We start from the raw sequence: 16,857 nt of genomic DNA, 5'->3' as shown, positions 1-16,857 counted from the left end.
TTGTGTGACAAAATTAGTCAAGGTGTTTACGTACAAAAGTGTAGTACGACTGTGTGTGTGTGTGTGTGTGTGTGGTTATGCAGCTGGTAAACAAAGCTTTATAAGAGTAGACACAATCAGTTGGTTGTGAAAACAAGGACATTGACATTCCTCAGGCAGCACTGAGGCCCATATTGATTATAAGTCTGTGCTCCTATGCAACAAGTTAGACATGTGACACTGCAAAAGTTAGACATATGACATTCAAAAAGTCAGTCAAGCTCATTCAAATGGATTTTAAAATGTAAAATGATTGAAATATTCCAGTGTATAAGGCACATGCAGTCACAAGCCAACATCTACTTTTCCATTAGAAACAGAATAAGAAAACAGCTCCATAATTGATTAGTGACTAACTATAATCTATATACATAAAGCTACAATAATACAAATACATTAAATTCTCCTACAACGTTCATCACAGATTTCCATACAAATCTAATACATTCATCACACTAACTCACAGTGGCCCCTGTATGTGGGCAACGGGAAAAAAATATAACGGCTCTCATTTAACTAGCAACCCTTAGGAATAAACGGGAAGCAAACAGCTGGGATTATCCTACCATAGAGGCAGTTTGCGGGGGGACTTCGCTATCTTTGCTATTTTCTTTGCTAAATTACTCCTGTAGGACATTAGACTTGCAAGTGGATTGATTTCAAGATTGTCTGCTCTTTTCAGAGCAACAACACTATCTAGATGCAAAGTACACTTCAGGCACTGACTGTCAATGGGAGGCTGAGAAAGTGTTTTCTCTATCCATTCTATAGACTCACGCAAAGAATGACTGGGAGCACAAAAGGGGGGTTGGTCTACATTGTGGAAATGTTGCTAGTGAGTAGTAATGCAACCAAGACAAACATCCCTTTTCAATGATTGTCGCTATGGCAACTGTCACTCTGTCCTGATTGACAGTGCAGGTCCTACCTATCTCTGCCACACCATTCTGGGGTCTTGAATATAGAAGCTGGCTTAGAGGCATCTTGTGTCAGGGAGTCCGGTAGACTCCACTGCTTGATCATGGCAGGTTGAATGACCCGCCTCAAGGGTGTCATTTATGGTAGTTTGCCTTACAGGCAGCTGTGGGAGGTTATCCAAGTCTGACTCCGCCTCTAAGGGCGGGGCGTCGAGCGCCAGGGCCGCCTCCTCTCCCTCCTCCACTGTGGAGCCCAGCTCCTCGTCCTCGTCCACTTTCACCTCATGCCCCTCCTCCTCCACGGGACTCTGCCCCTCGTCCAGCTCCGCGGCAGCCTGCTCCTCCGACAGCGTCACAATCTCCACTCCCCGCCTGTCACTCAGGCAGATGCAGTTAGCCTCCGCCCCGTCACTGGGCTCGGGTGCGCCCTCCCCGCCGACGCCATCTGCGCCAAAGTCACCGCCAGCTGTGGCCCGTTCCCACGACGATGCTCCCATTCTGTCGTCTAGTCACATTGGGAGAGAGGAGAAGAGTTCATTGTGAGAGGGTAGTTATAATGAAGCTGTAACTCCCTCTAAACTAGTGGTAAACTGTCCTCCCGGAGAGCTTCTGCGTGTCCAGGCTTTTCCTGCTAATCTGCTATAACACAGCTGGTTCAGCTAATCAAGGTTTTGATAAGCAGCTGAAGCATAGTCGAGTTTTAAATCAGGTGTGTTTGAGCAGCACTGGAACAAAAGTTCCCCAAAGCCCAATGGTAAACTAGGTTGAGCTTTTCCTTCTACATATACAGTACCTTAACAGTCCTATCAGGGCCAGTTTCATAATGCACCTCAGAGTAGGAGTACTGATCTAGGATCCGTTTTGCTTTTCAGATCATAATGAACAAGCTCGTATGGACAGAGGGGCCTGATCCTAGATCAGCACTTCAAAACACCAACATGTTACGGTGCTAGGGGACACAGTCTGCTGATATTTGCATGTTGCAGTAATGCTTGATAGTGGTCAAAAGACAGTGGTGACCCAACCAAATTCCTGTCGGTCCTTAATCCGCATGCTATATCCAACCAGCCTGGGTGTGTGTAGAGCTGTGTAAATGGATAATGTAAGCTATGTAAAATCAACCAAATTAAGTGACTGAATATGCAGTGTGAACGTTACAGACACTGAAAACAACCACACCACATTACTCTGAGCACCTGTAAAGAGTTGATTGTTAAATCCTCCCTTTAAAATTGACATTACAGGATTAAATAACTAGCCACCCCTACTTCTCTTCGGAGTTGGGGGCTGTGTCAATTGACAAAAGTTATTTCAATAACTTGTGACTCAAGCACTTCCACGGCAAAGGGCTAAAAATAGTGACGCCCGAGTTCTGCATCCTCTCCAAAATATTTCTCCCATTCCGCGGATTACTGACCCATATTTGTGAATGTTCAGTCAAAAAGGTTAAAGACAGACTAGAGAACACTTGCCCCCACAAAAGAGAGGGAAAGAAAATTCACGCCAGCATCCATATTTATAGGGCCCCCCCTTCCAAAAACACACCAACTTTTTGAATGTCAGCGGGCAAGAATTGTGCTCACATTTCCAAAATGCCATGGCATTTGAGGAGCATCAGGTACTTAGCCGTCAGCACCAATGAGAGGCCAGCATTGGAGGAGAGGCGGGAAAGGGGACTGGGCGCAAAATGAAGAAGGGTGTGTGGGGAGAGGGGGATGGAGCTAATTACAGCGTTTTAGCCGCTGCCCGAGGGCAACGTTTAACGAACGGCGAAGCCCAGTTACACACAATTACACACTCACCTTTAGGTGGCTGCGTTGCTGCGTGCGTGTGGGGCTGAGGTGGGCACGGCGTGATGCTGGGCGATAGGAGCTCGGGTCGCTGGCTCTCGCTCAGCATAATGTTGTCTCGTCCCCCTGTTAACCCAACAAACCCACAGGGGAACAAGAGTTAACTTCCCCAGAAGGTTTCCCCACCCAGTCAGAAAATAAAAACACCCAACAGACACAGATGCTAAAAACATGAGGGTGGTTTTCAAAAAAGGTGCGTGTGTAAGCAGGTAAGGACTGAGCATGCTCCTACACACAAAGTCATACTCATCCAAATGCACACACACACACAAAACTGTGCTCACAGGAAGTGGCTGCAGTTCCCTGTCATCAGTCTTCATTAGTGATGGCTGCACGCCTCCTGGGCTGACGCCATATGCTACTCACAGGGGACCGTGCACCGTATACCAGACATCACACACACACACACACACACACACTACCCACGCACGCACAAACACACTCGACACAAACTAGGGTCTCTCAAGTGTGAATTACGAACTAAAACATTAAAACAAACAGAAGAATGCTAAACATGGATGTCAGCATGTGAAACATGTTGACTATCAAGCATGAATGGCACAAACACTTATGATATGAATGCAGGGCACTGCTCATCTTTTCTATAGTGCACCAGGGGTTGGGGTCAGTTCCTCTTCACGTCAATCTATGGCAATGGATGCACACCGTACTTTGCCTTCTGAAGTTTCCCCTTTTACTTTCCTCAAAAGCTGTTTATGAAAAAGGACTCTGCAACTTAGTTTCTGTACACCGCATTTCACACATTAGCATATTCGTCTTAAATAAATGCCCATTGGGATACATGAAATGGCAAGGCTAAGTATTACTTCAAACTTTCATCTGGACGCTAGCCCTCATACAGGCTGAGAGCCTCGCTCGTTCGGAGTTGAGAGGGCCTTTGGTGACTTGAGTTTCTCAGGCTGCTTTTTAAAGCCAGTATTAAACTGGTGATTATGTATGCAGAGCAGGGCCTGGGCTGAACGCAGCAGGTTTCAGCCCACGCCGTGCTCAGGAGGAGGTATGGAGGAGTGGGTTTATACCCTCCTGACAGCTGCCCATCCATCCGTCCATTCCTCCTCTCACAGACGTGATCGCACACACACACACACACACACACACACACACACACACTAATAACTGCACACACACACTAAGAGACAGACATCCCAACTCGCACGCACATATGCATGCATGAATGCATTAATCCTGAAGCCTATTTCTGCCAAAACACATCCTACCTTTCCTCATACATGCTAAAACAAAGATAGTAGAGGTACCAAAAGAAGTACTACCTCCACGAATAGAACTGCTTCTACCTTTACACTGACACCCCATACTGTAGGCCTATCTCCCTCTTTCAAAACAGACATCTGACATCTCTCTGGTACCCAGCTTCTCTAGTCTCTACATAGTCTCGGGGGGTGGGGCGGGGGGGGGGGGGGTCACCGGTCTCTTATTTTGACAACGAGGTAGGTCTGTCACACCCAATACACCGTCTTTGTGAGATGCCGGCCCGCGCCCTCACGGACGTTGATCCGCGGAGAGGTGGCAACAACGACAGGGAAGAGTTTGGGAGAGAAAATAGAGAAAGCTGTGTTTAAAAATACCTGGGTAATGACATGTCTATCTATCAGGGCATTACACAATGTATCTTCTTCTCCAGTGTAGTAGGCTACTGTATATGCGAGTCTCACCCTGTTTGCTATTGAGTGTGGCTGATGCGCCCAGACAGGCTTTCAGTCTGCGTGTATTCCAGCGCTCATTGAACAGGGGATCGCTCCCAGGGGGGGTTTGGGTAGTCGAGTAAATCACAAGTCTATTTGAGTGAGTCGCTTTTGTTTTTTTTACTCTCCCTTTAACTTGTCGTTCGGGAAACAACAACGCACGGCGTCTCCAATGTTTTGACTCGAGGCCTGCCCCCAAATCGGCCCGTTTTTTTCACCCCGTCGTGTCTGTCCATCTTGACAAGGCCACTCTCTCTCTCAATCTCCATCTCGCCCTCTCCCTCTGCCCTACGCCGATTGTGGTGGACAGAGTCATGAGGCACTTTGGGCCTCGTCTACAAATCCCCTAATAACAGCACATTCCCCTAAATGTGTTTGTAATGTGGGCAATCATTTTCAGTAATGGATGCTTGTCAGTTTTATGGCGGGAGAATGACAGTCTCATGACAGGCGAGCTATAGCTCGCCACCTAAATCCCACCAATGCACTTTAAACACAGCACAACACCCCCCTCTGGTGCACACTGGAGAAACTGTTCTATAAGCTCAACGTGTGACTGGCATGTCTGTGCATTGTACATTTGCTGTTCTTTCCATTAGATTGAGGGAAGCTGTTAAACTAGTTCCTTTATTTACTAAATCATACGCTTAAAAAGTTAGTCTATCTCAGTATTTGAAAACAGTAGGAATTGCCCATTTAGCGGGACTTATGGGACAGCATCAAGCTCCCCAAATTACCTGTCACTCATTAACCAGTAGTTTTGGAACACATATATTTGTCCTGTTTCACTGCATGTACAAGTGTGAGGTGTGAAATGGTAATGCGTTTTTTGCATATCCTAACTCCCCCTGAAACATCGGAGAGTGGGGTCACAGCCAGGGATCAGCCATTATTTACGGCGACCCTGGTTAGGTGCAGATAGACAGGGCTCAAGGGCAGATCGACAGATTTTTCACTTTGTCGGCACGAGGATTCGAATTATATAAATATATAAAACGCAACATGTATAGTGCTGGTCCCATGTTTCATGAGCTGAAAAAGATCCTAGAAATGTTACATATGCACAAAAAGCTTATTTCTCGCAAATTTGGTGCACTAACGCTGTTAGTCAGAATTTCTCCTTTGCCTAGATAATCCAGCCACCTGACAAGTGTGGCATATCAAGAAGCTGATTAAACAGCATGATCAACACACAGGTGCACCTTGTGCTGGGGACAAAAGGCCACTAAAATGTGCAGTTGTGTCACAACACAATGCAACAGATGTCTCAAGTATTGAGGGATCGGGCAATCGGCATGCAGCAATGTCCACCAGAGCTGTTGCCAGAGAATTTTATGTTAATTACTCTACCATAAGCTGCTGCCAACGTCGTTTAAGAGAATTTGGCAGTACTTCCAAACAGCCTCACAACCACAGATTACGTGCAACCACGCCGTCCCAGGACCTCCACATCTGGCTTCTTCACCTGCGGGATCTTCTGAGACTTGCCTGCCCGACAGCTGATGAAACTGTGGGTTTGCACAACCAAAGAATTTCTGCACAAACTGTCATCAACAGTATCAGGGAAGCTCATCTGCATGCTCGTCGTCCTCACCAGGGTCTTGACCTGACTGCAGTTTAGCGTCGTAACAGACTTCAGTAGGCAAATGCTCACCTTCGATGGCCACTGGCATGCTGAAGAAGTGTGCTCTTCACGGATGAATTCCGGTTTCAACTGTACGGGGCAGATGGCAGACAGCACGTATGGCGTCGTGTTGGCGAGTGGTTTGCTGATGTCAACGTTGAGAACAAAGTTGCCCCATGGGGGCAGTGGGGTTATGGTATGGGCAGGCATAAGCTACAGACAATGAACACAATTGCATTTTATCAATGGCAATTTGAATGCACAGAGATGCCGAGATCCTGAGGCCCATTGTCGTGCCATTCATCCTCTGCCATCACCTCATGTCTCAGCATTACAATGCATGGCCCTATAACCTGCATATTCACCAGACATGTTACCTATTGAGCTAGTTTGGTATGCTCTGGATCGCTGTGTACAACAGCGTGTTACAGTTCTCGCCAATATCCAGCAACTTCGCACAGCTGTTGAAGAGGAGTGGGACAACATTCCACAGGCCACAATCAACAGCCTGATCAACTCTATGCGAAGGAGATGTGTCGCGCTGCATGAGGCAAATGATGGTCACACCAAATACTGACTGGTTTCTGATCCACACCCCTGCCTTTTTTTTTTAGGGATCTGTGACCAACAGATGCATATCTGTATTCCCAGTCATGTGAAATCCATAGATTAGGGCCTAATTAACTTATTTCACTTCACTGATTTCCTTATATGAACTGTAACTCAGTAAAATCTATGAAATTGTTGCATGTTGCGTTTATATTGATGTTCAGTGTAGCAACCTTTTGGTTACTGGCCCAACGCTCTGACCGCTAGGTTACCTACCTGTAGTTGTACCAACATTCAAATATATACAAAAGACGGACTCACCTTTTATTCTGATAAATGGAGCAGTAAGTAGTCTCTCAGGAGAGACTGTTAACACAAATGTTATGAATCGAGTAACTAAACTGAGTAGGCGGCCATTGTGCAAGCGTGATTTAGCTCTGGGTTCCCGAGGTTAAGCCGTAAGTGACTACGTACAGCAGGTGAGAAGATCCCAACAGGTGACATGAATGCACAAGGAGTGGCCTTGGGCTGGAATGGAGGTAGCATTAGGGCGATGGGTATGAGATGGCAGTTTCTGGGAGGATACCAAGGTTTGTACTGGCATGACACAATGGAAGGCATGGGCTAAGAAGGGTGGTATATACAGGACACATACTCCCTATTCCCAGAGAAACGTGGTAGGTCAGGCCTGTAGGCAGCCGCAGCCAGGGAGGAGATACCCAGTTAATAACACAGCATTTCATTGGACTGTTCACCACCAATTGGTCAGTTCATTGGTAAATTGAAGTGTCAATAAAACAATTCTCAGTAGGTAAAGCTGGGTAACATTTCATCATACAATCCCCTTGGGAGCTAGCCTTAACCAGATATTTGCAAATAAATGTTGGTAGACACAGTGTGTTTGCTAATGGTGTGGTGCATTGTTCTCTGTAGTGTTATTTAGCTGCAAGATCTAGTATTATCCACCCAACTAAAACCCCACTGTCTATGATTTACACTCATGTCAATAACAGTCAATGCGTTTGAACAACATTATTGTAACAAACCTGGAAGACTCCACAAGCCGGACACCTCTAATGTCTTCAACTTCCTCTCCAGCTCAGCAACTCTATTCCCCAGAATCCTGTGTGGAGAAGGTAAACTGGAGGGTGAGTCACAAGGTCCCTTATGGCCCAGTGGCCAGACTGTAAACTAAGTGTGTCTCCACTGTTTGACTAGTAGGAGTGGAGAACATTGTGTGGCGAGGTTTATGAAATTACTACGGGTAAAGGTCAACGGAGACAAAGCACACCAGATGTAAATAAAGGATATGAAAGAATAAGAAAGGGAATGTGTGGACTGTGTGAGCGCGTGCGTGTAGGTGTAGGCCTGTGTGTACTGTAGAAATGTGTGTGCCAGTGTGTATACCGGTTGGTGTGTCTCTGGTGCTGAATGACCAGGTTCTTCTCATGGATGGTCTCCAGCAGGGCTGTGGCCAGGGACTTTAGGTCAGAGATGGACTGGGGCGTGGCCGGGAGACTGCAGCCCTGCTCCTCAGACAACAACTCCTGCACTACAGACAGACGAGCGAGCGAGCGAGAAGATAGCAGGAAGAGGGGTAAAGAAAGGGGGAAGAGGAGTAAGTCATTGAGAAGGAAAAAATAAAAAGGCAGGAAGGGAGAGACGGGAAGAGAGAGAGTAGGAGAAGGGGAGGACATAAGTGAAACAGAGTGAGGGAGATGAAAACAGATAGCGAGACTGACAAAAATAGGAGAGAAACAGTATATAGACAGTAGCGACACACAGGGTAGATGAGAGGGATACAGAAAGAAAGAAAAAGCGAGAGAGTGAGTGAAAGAGTGACAGAGCGATAGAAACAGCTGTCTGTACAATAGGTTACCTCCCTGCTTCCTCTAGCTTGAACTGCTGCCCTACTGTGCTGGCTCTGCCGAGAACTGTCAATCAAGACCTATGCTTTGCATCTCTGCCAGAACTCTGAATACAAATTAGGACGAGTCTCAGGTGTTTCAAAAGTTAGGCACTGGAGACTAACATAACTCTAATGAAGAAATAATGTCTACTTCAGACAGAATGGGCATTACAGGTACTTTAAAAAAAAAAATCTGGAACCCTGGTGGTGTAGAATAAATATGATAGGCTTTTACAAGAGCTGAAAACAGTTTCTACACGTCAGTGTGCTACTGTAGCTTGATTTCATCAAGTAAATAATGTAATGCAACTCACACTGCCATGCTACAATACAGGTTCTAGAATAGATCCTTCAAATCTCAGGGAAGGTTCAATCATTGCAGTGGGCTTGCACTCACTAGCTAGTTAGTTCACATCTTCTATACTTATGCGTCACTGGGCTATGCATTACCTAGATTCAATGACAGAGGAGATCACTTAGAAAGTTCCTAATTGCTCTTCTCAGATCAGTTGCTCTGACCAGCATCCTTATCTTACTCACTACAGAGCTACCAGTATGAATTGGGACCTGCCATGTGGTAGCTGGACGCATCTGTATGCGATGGTGGTGTACCTTGTTTGGCAGAGAGGACTCCTGTTAGAGCACTGCTGTTGGACTTCCCAGACAATTTAGAGCTCTTCCTCCTCTCCAACGCAGTCTGCAAAACAAATACACACACCTTTATCAGCTGTCATCTCTAACCCTCTTTGGGACTGTCAAGAGACACTGGCTAGAATTCAATGTAATTGCAATGCAATGTTGACACAGCGCCTTTGTTTACTGCATGCACACACACACCCTTATTCTGAAGTATCTAAACGTGAGGAGAGTCTAACTGATGGTAAAAAAGTTACTTGTTACTGCAATGCGGGTATTGAGCCCACTCTCACAGACAGACAGAATGACAGAGACAGGCAGACACCTCTCTACCTTGTATTTCATGATGTTAGACTTCAGCAAGTTCACCTCCTCTTGGACTTGGTTGAACCTCTCATGTAAATACCTGACAGACGGAGAAAAAAAATAGCTTTAGATTCATCTTTCCGGGCAAAAGAAGAAAAAAAAAACCGGAGCAAACGCAATTCTTCAACTAGAAACACACAGAACACCCTATACCTACCTGGAATAGCAAGACATTGAAATAGTGCCAACCCCACAGTGTATGAACATTTCTCCTATGGTGTACAGAAGTAAAAAATAAATAGTGCATGCATAGCCTAATATACATTGGGGGGCATTTAATTGTGTTGAACATTGTGTGGCATGTCGTTTTTTTACCTACCTTAATTGAATGCACTGACTAAGTTACTCTTAATAGGAGCTTCTGCTAAATTACTCAACTGTAATGTAAAATGTAATACTAGCAGAGAAAAGTCGTCGTTCCCCCTCACCTGTTCTCCATACAGAGGGCATCCACATCGATGATCCGGGTCTCGTGGCCACCCAGGATATGGTTGAGCTCCAGGTTGAGGCGCTCAGCCTTCTCGCTGAACACGCCACGCTCTGCCTTAACGTCCTCCAGCTCGTCAGTCAGTGCCTTAACACTGTTCTCCAGCTCCTCCATCTGAACACACAGAGAGAGACAGTGGGCGAGAGAAACAGCGAGAAAGCGAGCGAGAGAAACAGAGAAAGCGAATAGGACACGGTTGTCTCCTATCTTCCATTTTTGCACTATTCTGAAAGTGCTGAAGAAGGAGAGGCACTGGGTCGTGTTCATTAGGGCACGATCTACCATAGAAAAAGAGCATTCCCATTGGACAAGATCCCTTCCCACCTGTAGCCCTGCCTTCTCCAGTTGGTGGACCAGGTCTTCTCTCTCATGGGCGGGGAAGTGGCGTGCCCCCACCTCCTCATCCCCCAGCCTCTGTCTAGTGATTGTCATCCTCAGCAGCTGTGGACCAGGGAGAGACGGGTCAAATAGAGGAACAGATTCACTGAGTTAGTATGAGAGATGTAGGTTTGTGTTTGATGCCCTACCTTGTTATCCCCCTGGGCCTCTGCCAGTCTCTGATTCAGCTCCTTCACCTCCTCGGCAAGCTGTTTCCCTCGCTCCCTTGCATTTCTCAACAGCTGAGCCAAGTTCACCTGGGGAGAAGTCAGAGAAATAGAAGAATGCTTTTATTAATTCATACGAGACACAAATGTCTTCTGCTGTACCCAACCCCTCAGACACACAAGGTTGGAGATTGAAAGAGTAGGATCAAGTCAAGTCAAACTGGGAAAGTGTGAGATAAAGCTTTGTCCATCATATAAACATTGTGATAAAAGTATAACATATGTAACAGTTTGAGGGATATACAGTTGAAGTCGGAAGTTTACATACACTTAGTTTGGAGTCATTAAAACTCCCTTTTCAACCACTCCACAAATTTCTTGTTAACAGACTATAGTTTTGGCAAGTCAGTTAGGACATCTACTTTGTGCTTGACAAGTAATTTTTCCAACAATTGATTACAGACTGATTATTTCAGTTATAATTCACTGTATCACAATTCTAGTGGGTCAGAAGTTAAAATACACTAAGTTGACTGTGCCTTTAACTTCTTTGGGAACGGGGGGGCAGTATTGAGTAGCTTGGATGAATAAGGTGCCCAGAGTAAACTGCCTGCTACTCAGGCCCAGAAGCTAGAATATGCATATAATTAGTAGATTTGGATAGAAAACTCTAAAGTTTCCAAAACTGTTAAAATAATGTCTGAGTATAACAGAACTCATATGGCAGGCAAAAACCTGAGAAAGATTTCCCACTTCCTGGTTGGATTTGAGGTTTGTAGTTTTTTTAAGTGATTGCCTATCCAATATACTGTGTCTATGGGGTCAGATTGCACTTCCTAAAGCTTCCACTAGATGTCAACAGTCTTTAGAATGTTGTTTCAGGCTTCTACTGTGAGAGGGGAGCGAATAAGAGCTGTTTGAACCAGGGGTCTGGCTGAAAGCCTTGTTCCCTTTCCTTTCTAAAGACAAAAGAATTGTCCGGTTAGAATATTATTTAAGATAAAAACATCCTAAAGATTGATTATATACATCGTTTGACATGTTTCTACGAACTATAATGTAACTTTTTTTTACTTTTCGTCTAGACTTTGTGAGTGCGCCTTATGCATTTGGATTACTGGACTAAACTCGAACAAAAAGGAGGTATTTGGACATAAAGATTAACTTTATCAAACACAACAAACATTTATTGTCTAACATGGAGTCCTGGGAGTGCCATCAGATGAAGATCAAAAGGTAAGTGATTCATTTTAATGCTATTTCTGACTTGTGACACCTCTCCTTGGTTGGAAAATGGCTATATGGTTTTCTGTGGCTAGGCGCTAACCTAACATAATCGCATGGTGTGCTTTCGCCGTAAAGCCTTTTTGAAATCGGACACAGCGGTTGCATTAAGGAGAAGTTTATCTTTAATCATATGTTAAACACTTGTATCTTTCATCAATGTTTATGATGAGTATTTCTGGAATTTGATGTGGCTCTCTGCACTTTCACCGGATGTTTGTTTGAGACAATGCATTTCTGAACATAACGCGCCAATTTCAAATGAGGTTTTTGGACATAAAGATGAACTTTATCGAACAAAACACACATTTATTGTCTAACATGGAGTCCTGGGAGTGCCATCAGGTTTAGATCAAAGGTTAGTGATTAATTTTAACGCTATTTCTGTCTTTTGTGACACCTCTCCTTCTTTGGAAAATGGCTGTATGGTTTTCTGTGGCTAGGCGCTGACCTAACATAATCGCATGGTGTACTTTTGCCGTAAAAGCCTTTTTGAAATCAGGCACTGTGGCTGGATTAACAAGAAGTGTATCTTTAAAATGGTGTATAATACATGTATGTTTGAGGAATTTTAATTATGAGATTTCTGTTTGAATTTGGTGCCCTGCAATTTCACTGGCTGTTGGCCAGGTGGGACGCTAGCGTCCCACATATCCCTTAACCTCTTACATCTAGACGTTCCGCTAGCGGAACACCTGCTCCAATATCCAATGATGGGCGTGGCACGAAATACAAACTCCTCTAAAATCCGAAAACTTCCATTTTTCAAACATATGACTATTTTACAGCATTTTAAAGACAAGACTCTCGTTAATCTAACCACACTGTCCGATTTCAAAAAGGCTTTACAGCGAAAGCAAAACATTAGATTATGTCAGCAGAGTACCCAGCCAGAAATAATCAGACACCCATTTTTCAAGCTAGCATATAATGTCACAAAAAACAAAACCACAGCTAAATGCAGCACTAACCTTTGATGATCTTCATCAGATGACAACCCTAGGACATTATGTTATACAATGCATGCATGTTTTGTTCAATCAAGTTCATATTTATATCAAAAACCAGCTTTTTCACATTAGCATGTGACGTTCAGAACTAGCATACCCCCCGCAAACATCCGGTGAATTTACTAAATTACTCACGATAAACGTTCACAAAAAACATAAATTATTTTAAGAATTATAGATACAGAACTCCTCTATGCACTCGATATTCTCAGTAGATAGCCCAGCCATCACGGCTAGCCATTTAGACACCGACCAAGTTTAGCCCTGAGCAAACTCCGATTTACTATTACAAAAGTTTGATTACCTTTGTTGTCTTCGTCAGAATGCACTCCCAGGACTGCTACTTCAATAACAAATGTTGGTTTGGTCCAAAATAATCCATCGTTATATCCAAATAGCGGCCTTTTGTTTGTGCGTTCAAGACACTATCCGAAGTGTAAATAAGGGTCACGAGCATGGCGCAATTCGTGACAAAAGATTTCTAAATATTCCATTACCGTACTTCGAAGCATGTCAACCGCTGTTTAAAATCAATTTTTATGCAATTTTTCTCGTAAAAAAGCGATAATATTCCGACCGGGAGTCGTTGTTTTCGTTCAAAGATGAAAGAATAAAAACATGGTGTCGCCTCGTGCACGCGCCTCCAGTCTCTGTTCTCTGATCGACCACTATCCAAATGCGCTACTGTTTTTCAGCCAGGGCCTGCAAAGACAGAAGGCGGCAAAACGCTGAATGATGAGAGCCTATGGGAGCCGTAGGAAGTGTCACGTTACAGCAGAGATCCTCAGTTTTCAATAAAGAGAGTGTAGAAGGCCAAGAAATGGTCAGAGAGGGCACTTCCTGTAAGGAATCTTCTCAGGTTTTTGCCTGCCAAATGAGTTCTGTTATACTCACAGACACCATTCAAACAGTTTTAGAAACTTTGGAGTGTTTTCTATCCAAAGCTAATAATTATATGCATATTCTAGTTTCTGGGCAGGAGTAATAATCAGATTAAATCGGGTACGTTTTTTATCCGGCTGTGAAAATACTGCCCCCTAGCCATAACAGGTTAAACAGCTTGGAAAATTCCAGAAAATTATGTTATGGCTTTAGAAACTTCTGATAAATGATGTCAATTTGCCTGAGTCAACTGGAGGTGTACCTGTGGATGTATTTCAAGGCCTACAGTGAGAGAAAAAAAGTATTTGATCCCCTGCTGATTTTGTACGTTTGCCCACTGACAAAGAAATGATCAGTCTATAATTTTAATGGTAGGTTTATTTGAACAGTGAGAGACAGAATAACAACAAAATAATCCAGAAAAACACATGTCAAAAATTGTATAAATTGATTTGCATTTTAATGAGGGAAATAAGTGTTTGACCCCCTCTCAATCAGAAAGATTTCTGGCTCCCAGGTGTCTTTTATACAGGTAATGAGCTGAGATTAGGAGCACACTCTTAACGGGAGTGCTCCTAATCTCCGTTTGTTACCTGTATAAAAGACACCTGTCCACAGAAGCAATCAGACTCCAAACTCTCCACCATGGCCAAGACCAAAGAGCTCTCCAAGGATGTCAGGGACAAGATTGTAGACCTACACAAGGCTGGAATGGGCTACAAGACCATCACCAAGCAGCTTGGTGCGATTATTCGCAAATGGAAGAAACACAAAAGAACTGTCAATCTCCCTCGGCCTGGGGCTCCATGCAAGATCTCACCTCGTGCAGTTGCAATGATCATGAGAACGGTGAGGAATCAGCCCAGAACTACACGGGAGGATCTTGTCAATGATCTCAAGGCAGCTGGGACCATAGTCACCAAGAAAACAATTGGTAACACACACCGTGAAGGACTGAAATCCTGCAGCGCCCGCAAGGTCCCCCTGCTCAAGAAAGCACATATACATGCCCGTCTGAAGTTTGCCAATGAACATCTGAATGACTCAGGACAACTGGGTGAAAGTGTTGTGGTCAGATGAGACCAAAATGGAGCTCTTTGGCATCAACTCAACTCGCTGTGTTTGGAGAAGGAGGAATGCTGCCTATGACCCCAAGAACACCATCAAACATGGAGGTAGAAACATTATGCTTTGGGGGTGTTTTTCTGCTAAGGGGACAGGACAACTTCACCGCATCAAAGGGACGATGGATGGGGCCATGTACCGTCAAATCTTGGGTGAGAACCTCCTTCCCTCAGCCAGGGCATTGAAAATGGGTCGTGGATGGCTATTCCAGCATGACAATGACCCAAAACACACGGCCAAGGCAACAAAGAGGTGGCTCAAGAAGAAGCACATTAAGGTCCTGGAGTGGCCTAGCCAGTCTCCAGACCTTAATCCCATAGAAAATCTGTGGAGGGAGCTGAAAGTTCGAGTTGCCAAACGTCAGCATCGAAACCTTAATGACTTGGAGAAGATCTGCAAAAAGGAGTGGGACAAAATCCCTCCTGAGATGTGTGCAAACCTGGTGGCCAACTACAAGAAACATCTGACCTCTGTGATTGCCAACAAGGGTTTTGCCACAAAGTACTAAGTCATGTTTTGCAGAGGGGTCAAATACTTATTTCCCTCATTAAAATGCAAATCAATTTATAACATTTTTGACGTGTTTTTCTGGATTTTTTTGTTGTTATTCTCTCTCACTGTTCATATAAACCTACTATTAAAATTATAGACTGAATTTCTTCGTCAGTGGACAAACGTACAAAATCAGCAGGGGATCAAATACTTTTCCCCCCTCACTGTACCTTCAAACTCTGCTTTGCTTGACATCATGGGAAAATCAAAAGAAAATCAGCCAAGACCTCCGAAAAAGATTTGTAGACCTCCACAAGTCTGGTTCATCCTTGGGAGCAATTTCCAAATGCCTTAAGGTACCACGTTCATCTGTACAAACAATAGTGCGCAAGTATAAACACCATGGGACCACGCAGCCGTCATACCACTCAGGAAGGATCTGTCTTTTTCGTACTTTGGTGCGAAAAGTGCAAATCAATCCCAGAAAAACAGCAAAGGACCTTGAAAATGCTGGAGGAAACAGGTACAAACATATCTATATCCACAGTAAAACAAGTCCTATATCGACATAACCTGAAAGGCTGCTCAGCAATGAAGAAGCCACTGCTCCAAAACCGCCATAAAAAGCCAGACTACGGTTTGCAACTGCACATGGGGACAAAGATCGTACTTTTTGGAGAAATGTCCTCTGGTCTGATGAAACAAAAATAGAACTGTTTGGCCATAATGACCATCGTTATGTTTGGAGGAAAAAGGGGGAGGATTGCAAGCCGAAGAACACCTTCCCAACCGTGAAGCACGGGGGTGGCAGCATCATGTTGTGGGGGTGCTTTGCTGCAGGAGGGCCTGGTGCACTTCACAAAATAAATGGCATCCTGAGGCAGGAAAATTATTTGGATAGATTGAAGCAACATCTCAAGACATCAGTCAGGAAGTGAAAGCTTGGTCACAAATGGGTCTTCCAACTGGACAATGATCACAAGCATACTTCCAAAGTTGTGGCAAAATGGCTTAAGGACAAAAGTCAAGGTATTGGAGTGGCCATCACAAAGCCCTGATCTCAATCCTATAGGAGGCCTACCAACCGGACTCAGTTACACCAGCTCTGTCAGGAGGAATGGGCCAAAATTCACCCAACTTATTGTGGGAAGCTTGTGGAAGGCTACCCAAAACTTTGACCCAAGTTAAACAATTTAAAGGCAATGCTACCAAATACCAATTGAGTGTATGTAAACTTCTGACCCACTGGGAATGTGATGAAAGAAATAAAAGCTGAAATAAATCAATAATTCTCTCTATTATTATTCTGACATTTCACATTCTTAAAATAAAGTGGTGATCCTAACTGACCTAAGACAGGGAATTTTTACTAGGATTAAATGTCAAGAATTGTGAAAAACTGAGTTTAAATGTATTTG

The 16,857-nt window shown here is 44.3% G+C and overlaps 1 protein-coding gene across 1 annotated transcript in view; it reads right to left on the bottom strand.

The window, feature by feature from the left end:
* Nucleotides 1-261: 261 nt before the first annotated feature.
* The window catches only part of ccdc149a (coiled-coil domain containing 149a), a 31,510-nt gene continuing 14,914 nt past the window's right edge, over nt 262-16,857 (bottom strand). Inside the window, exons 4-12 of the mRNA XM_014155814.3 lie at nt 10,629-10,736; nt 10,426-10,542; nt 10,043-10,215; nt 9,582-9,654; nt 9,225-9,309; nt 8,111-8,255; nt 7,750-7,826; nt 2,759-2,872; nt 262-1,461 (exon numbers count right to left, since the gene is read on the bottom strand). Coding sequence (XP_014011289.2) covers nt 1,013-1,461; nt 2,759-2,872; nt 7,750-7,826; nt 8,111-8,255; nt 9,225-9,309; nt 9,582-9,654; nt 10,043-10,215; nt 10,426-10,542; nt 10,629-10,736 — 1,341 coding nt within the window. The 3' untranslated portion in view covers nt 262-1,012. The remainder of the gene's footprint in view (nt 1,462-2,758; nt 2,873-7,749; nt 7,827-8,110; nt 8,256-9,224; nt 9,310-9,581; nt 9,655-10,042; nt 10,216-10,425; nt 10,543-10,628; nt 10,737-16,857) is intronic.

This window comes from Salmo salar, chromosome 18, assembly GCF_965601325.2.
Source record: "Salmo salar chromosome 18, fSalSal1, whole genome shotgun sequence".
Classification (NCBI taxonomy): Eukaryota; Metazoa; Chordata; class Actinopteri; order Salmoniformes; family Salmonidae; genus Salmo; species Salmo salar.
Note: the sequence above shows the minus strand (reverse complement) of the source record. Positions and strands in the feature narration are given on the sequence as shown.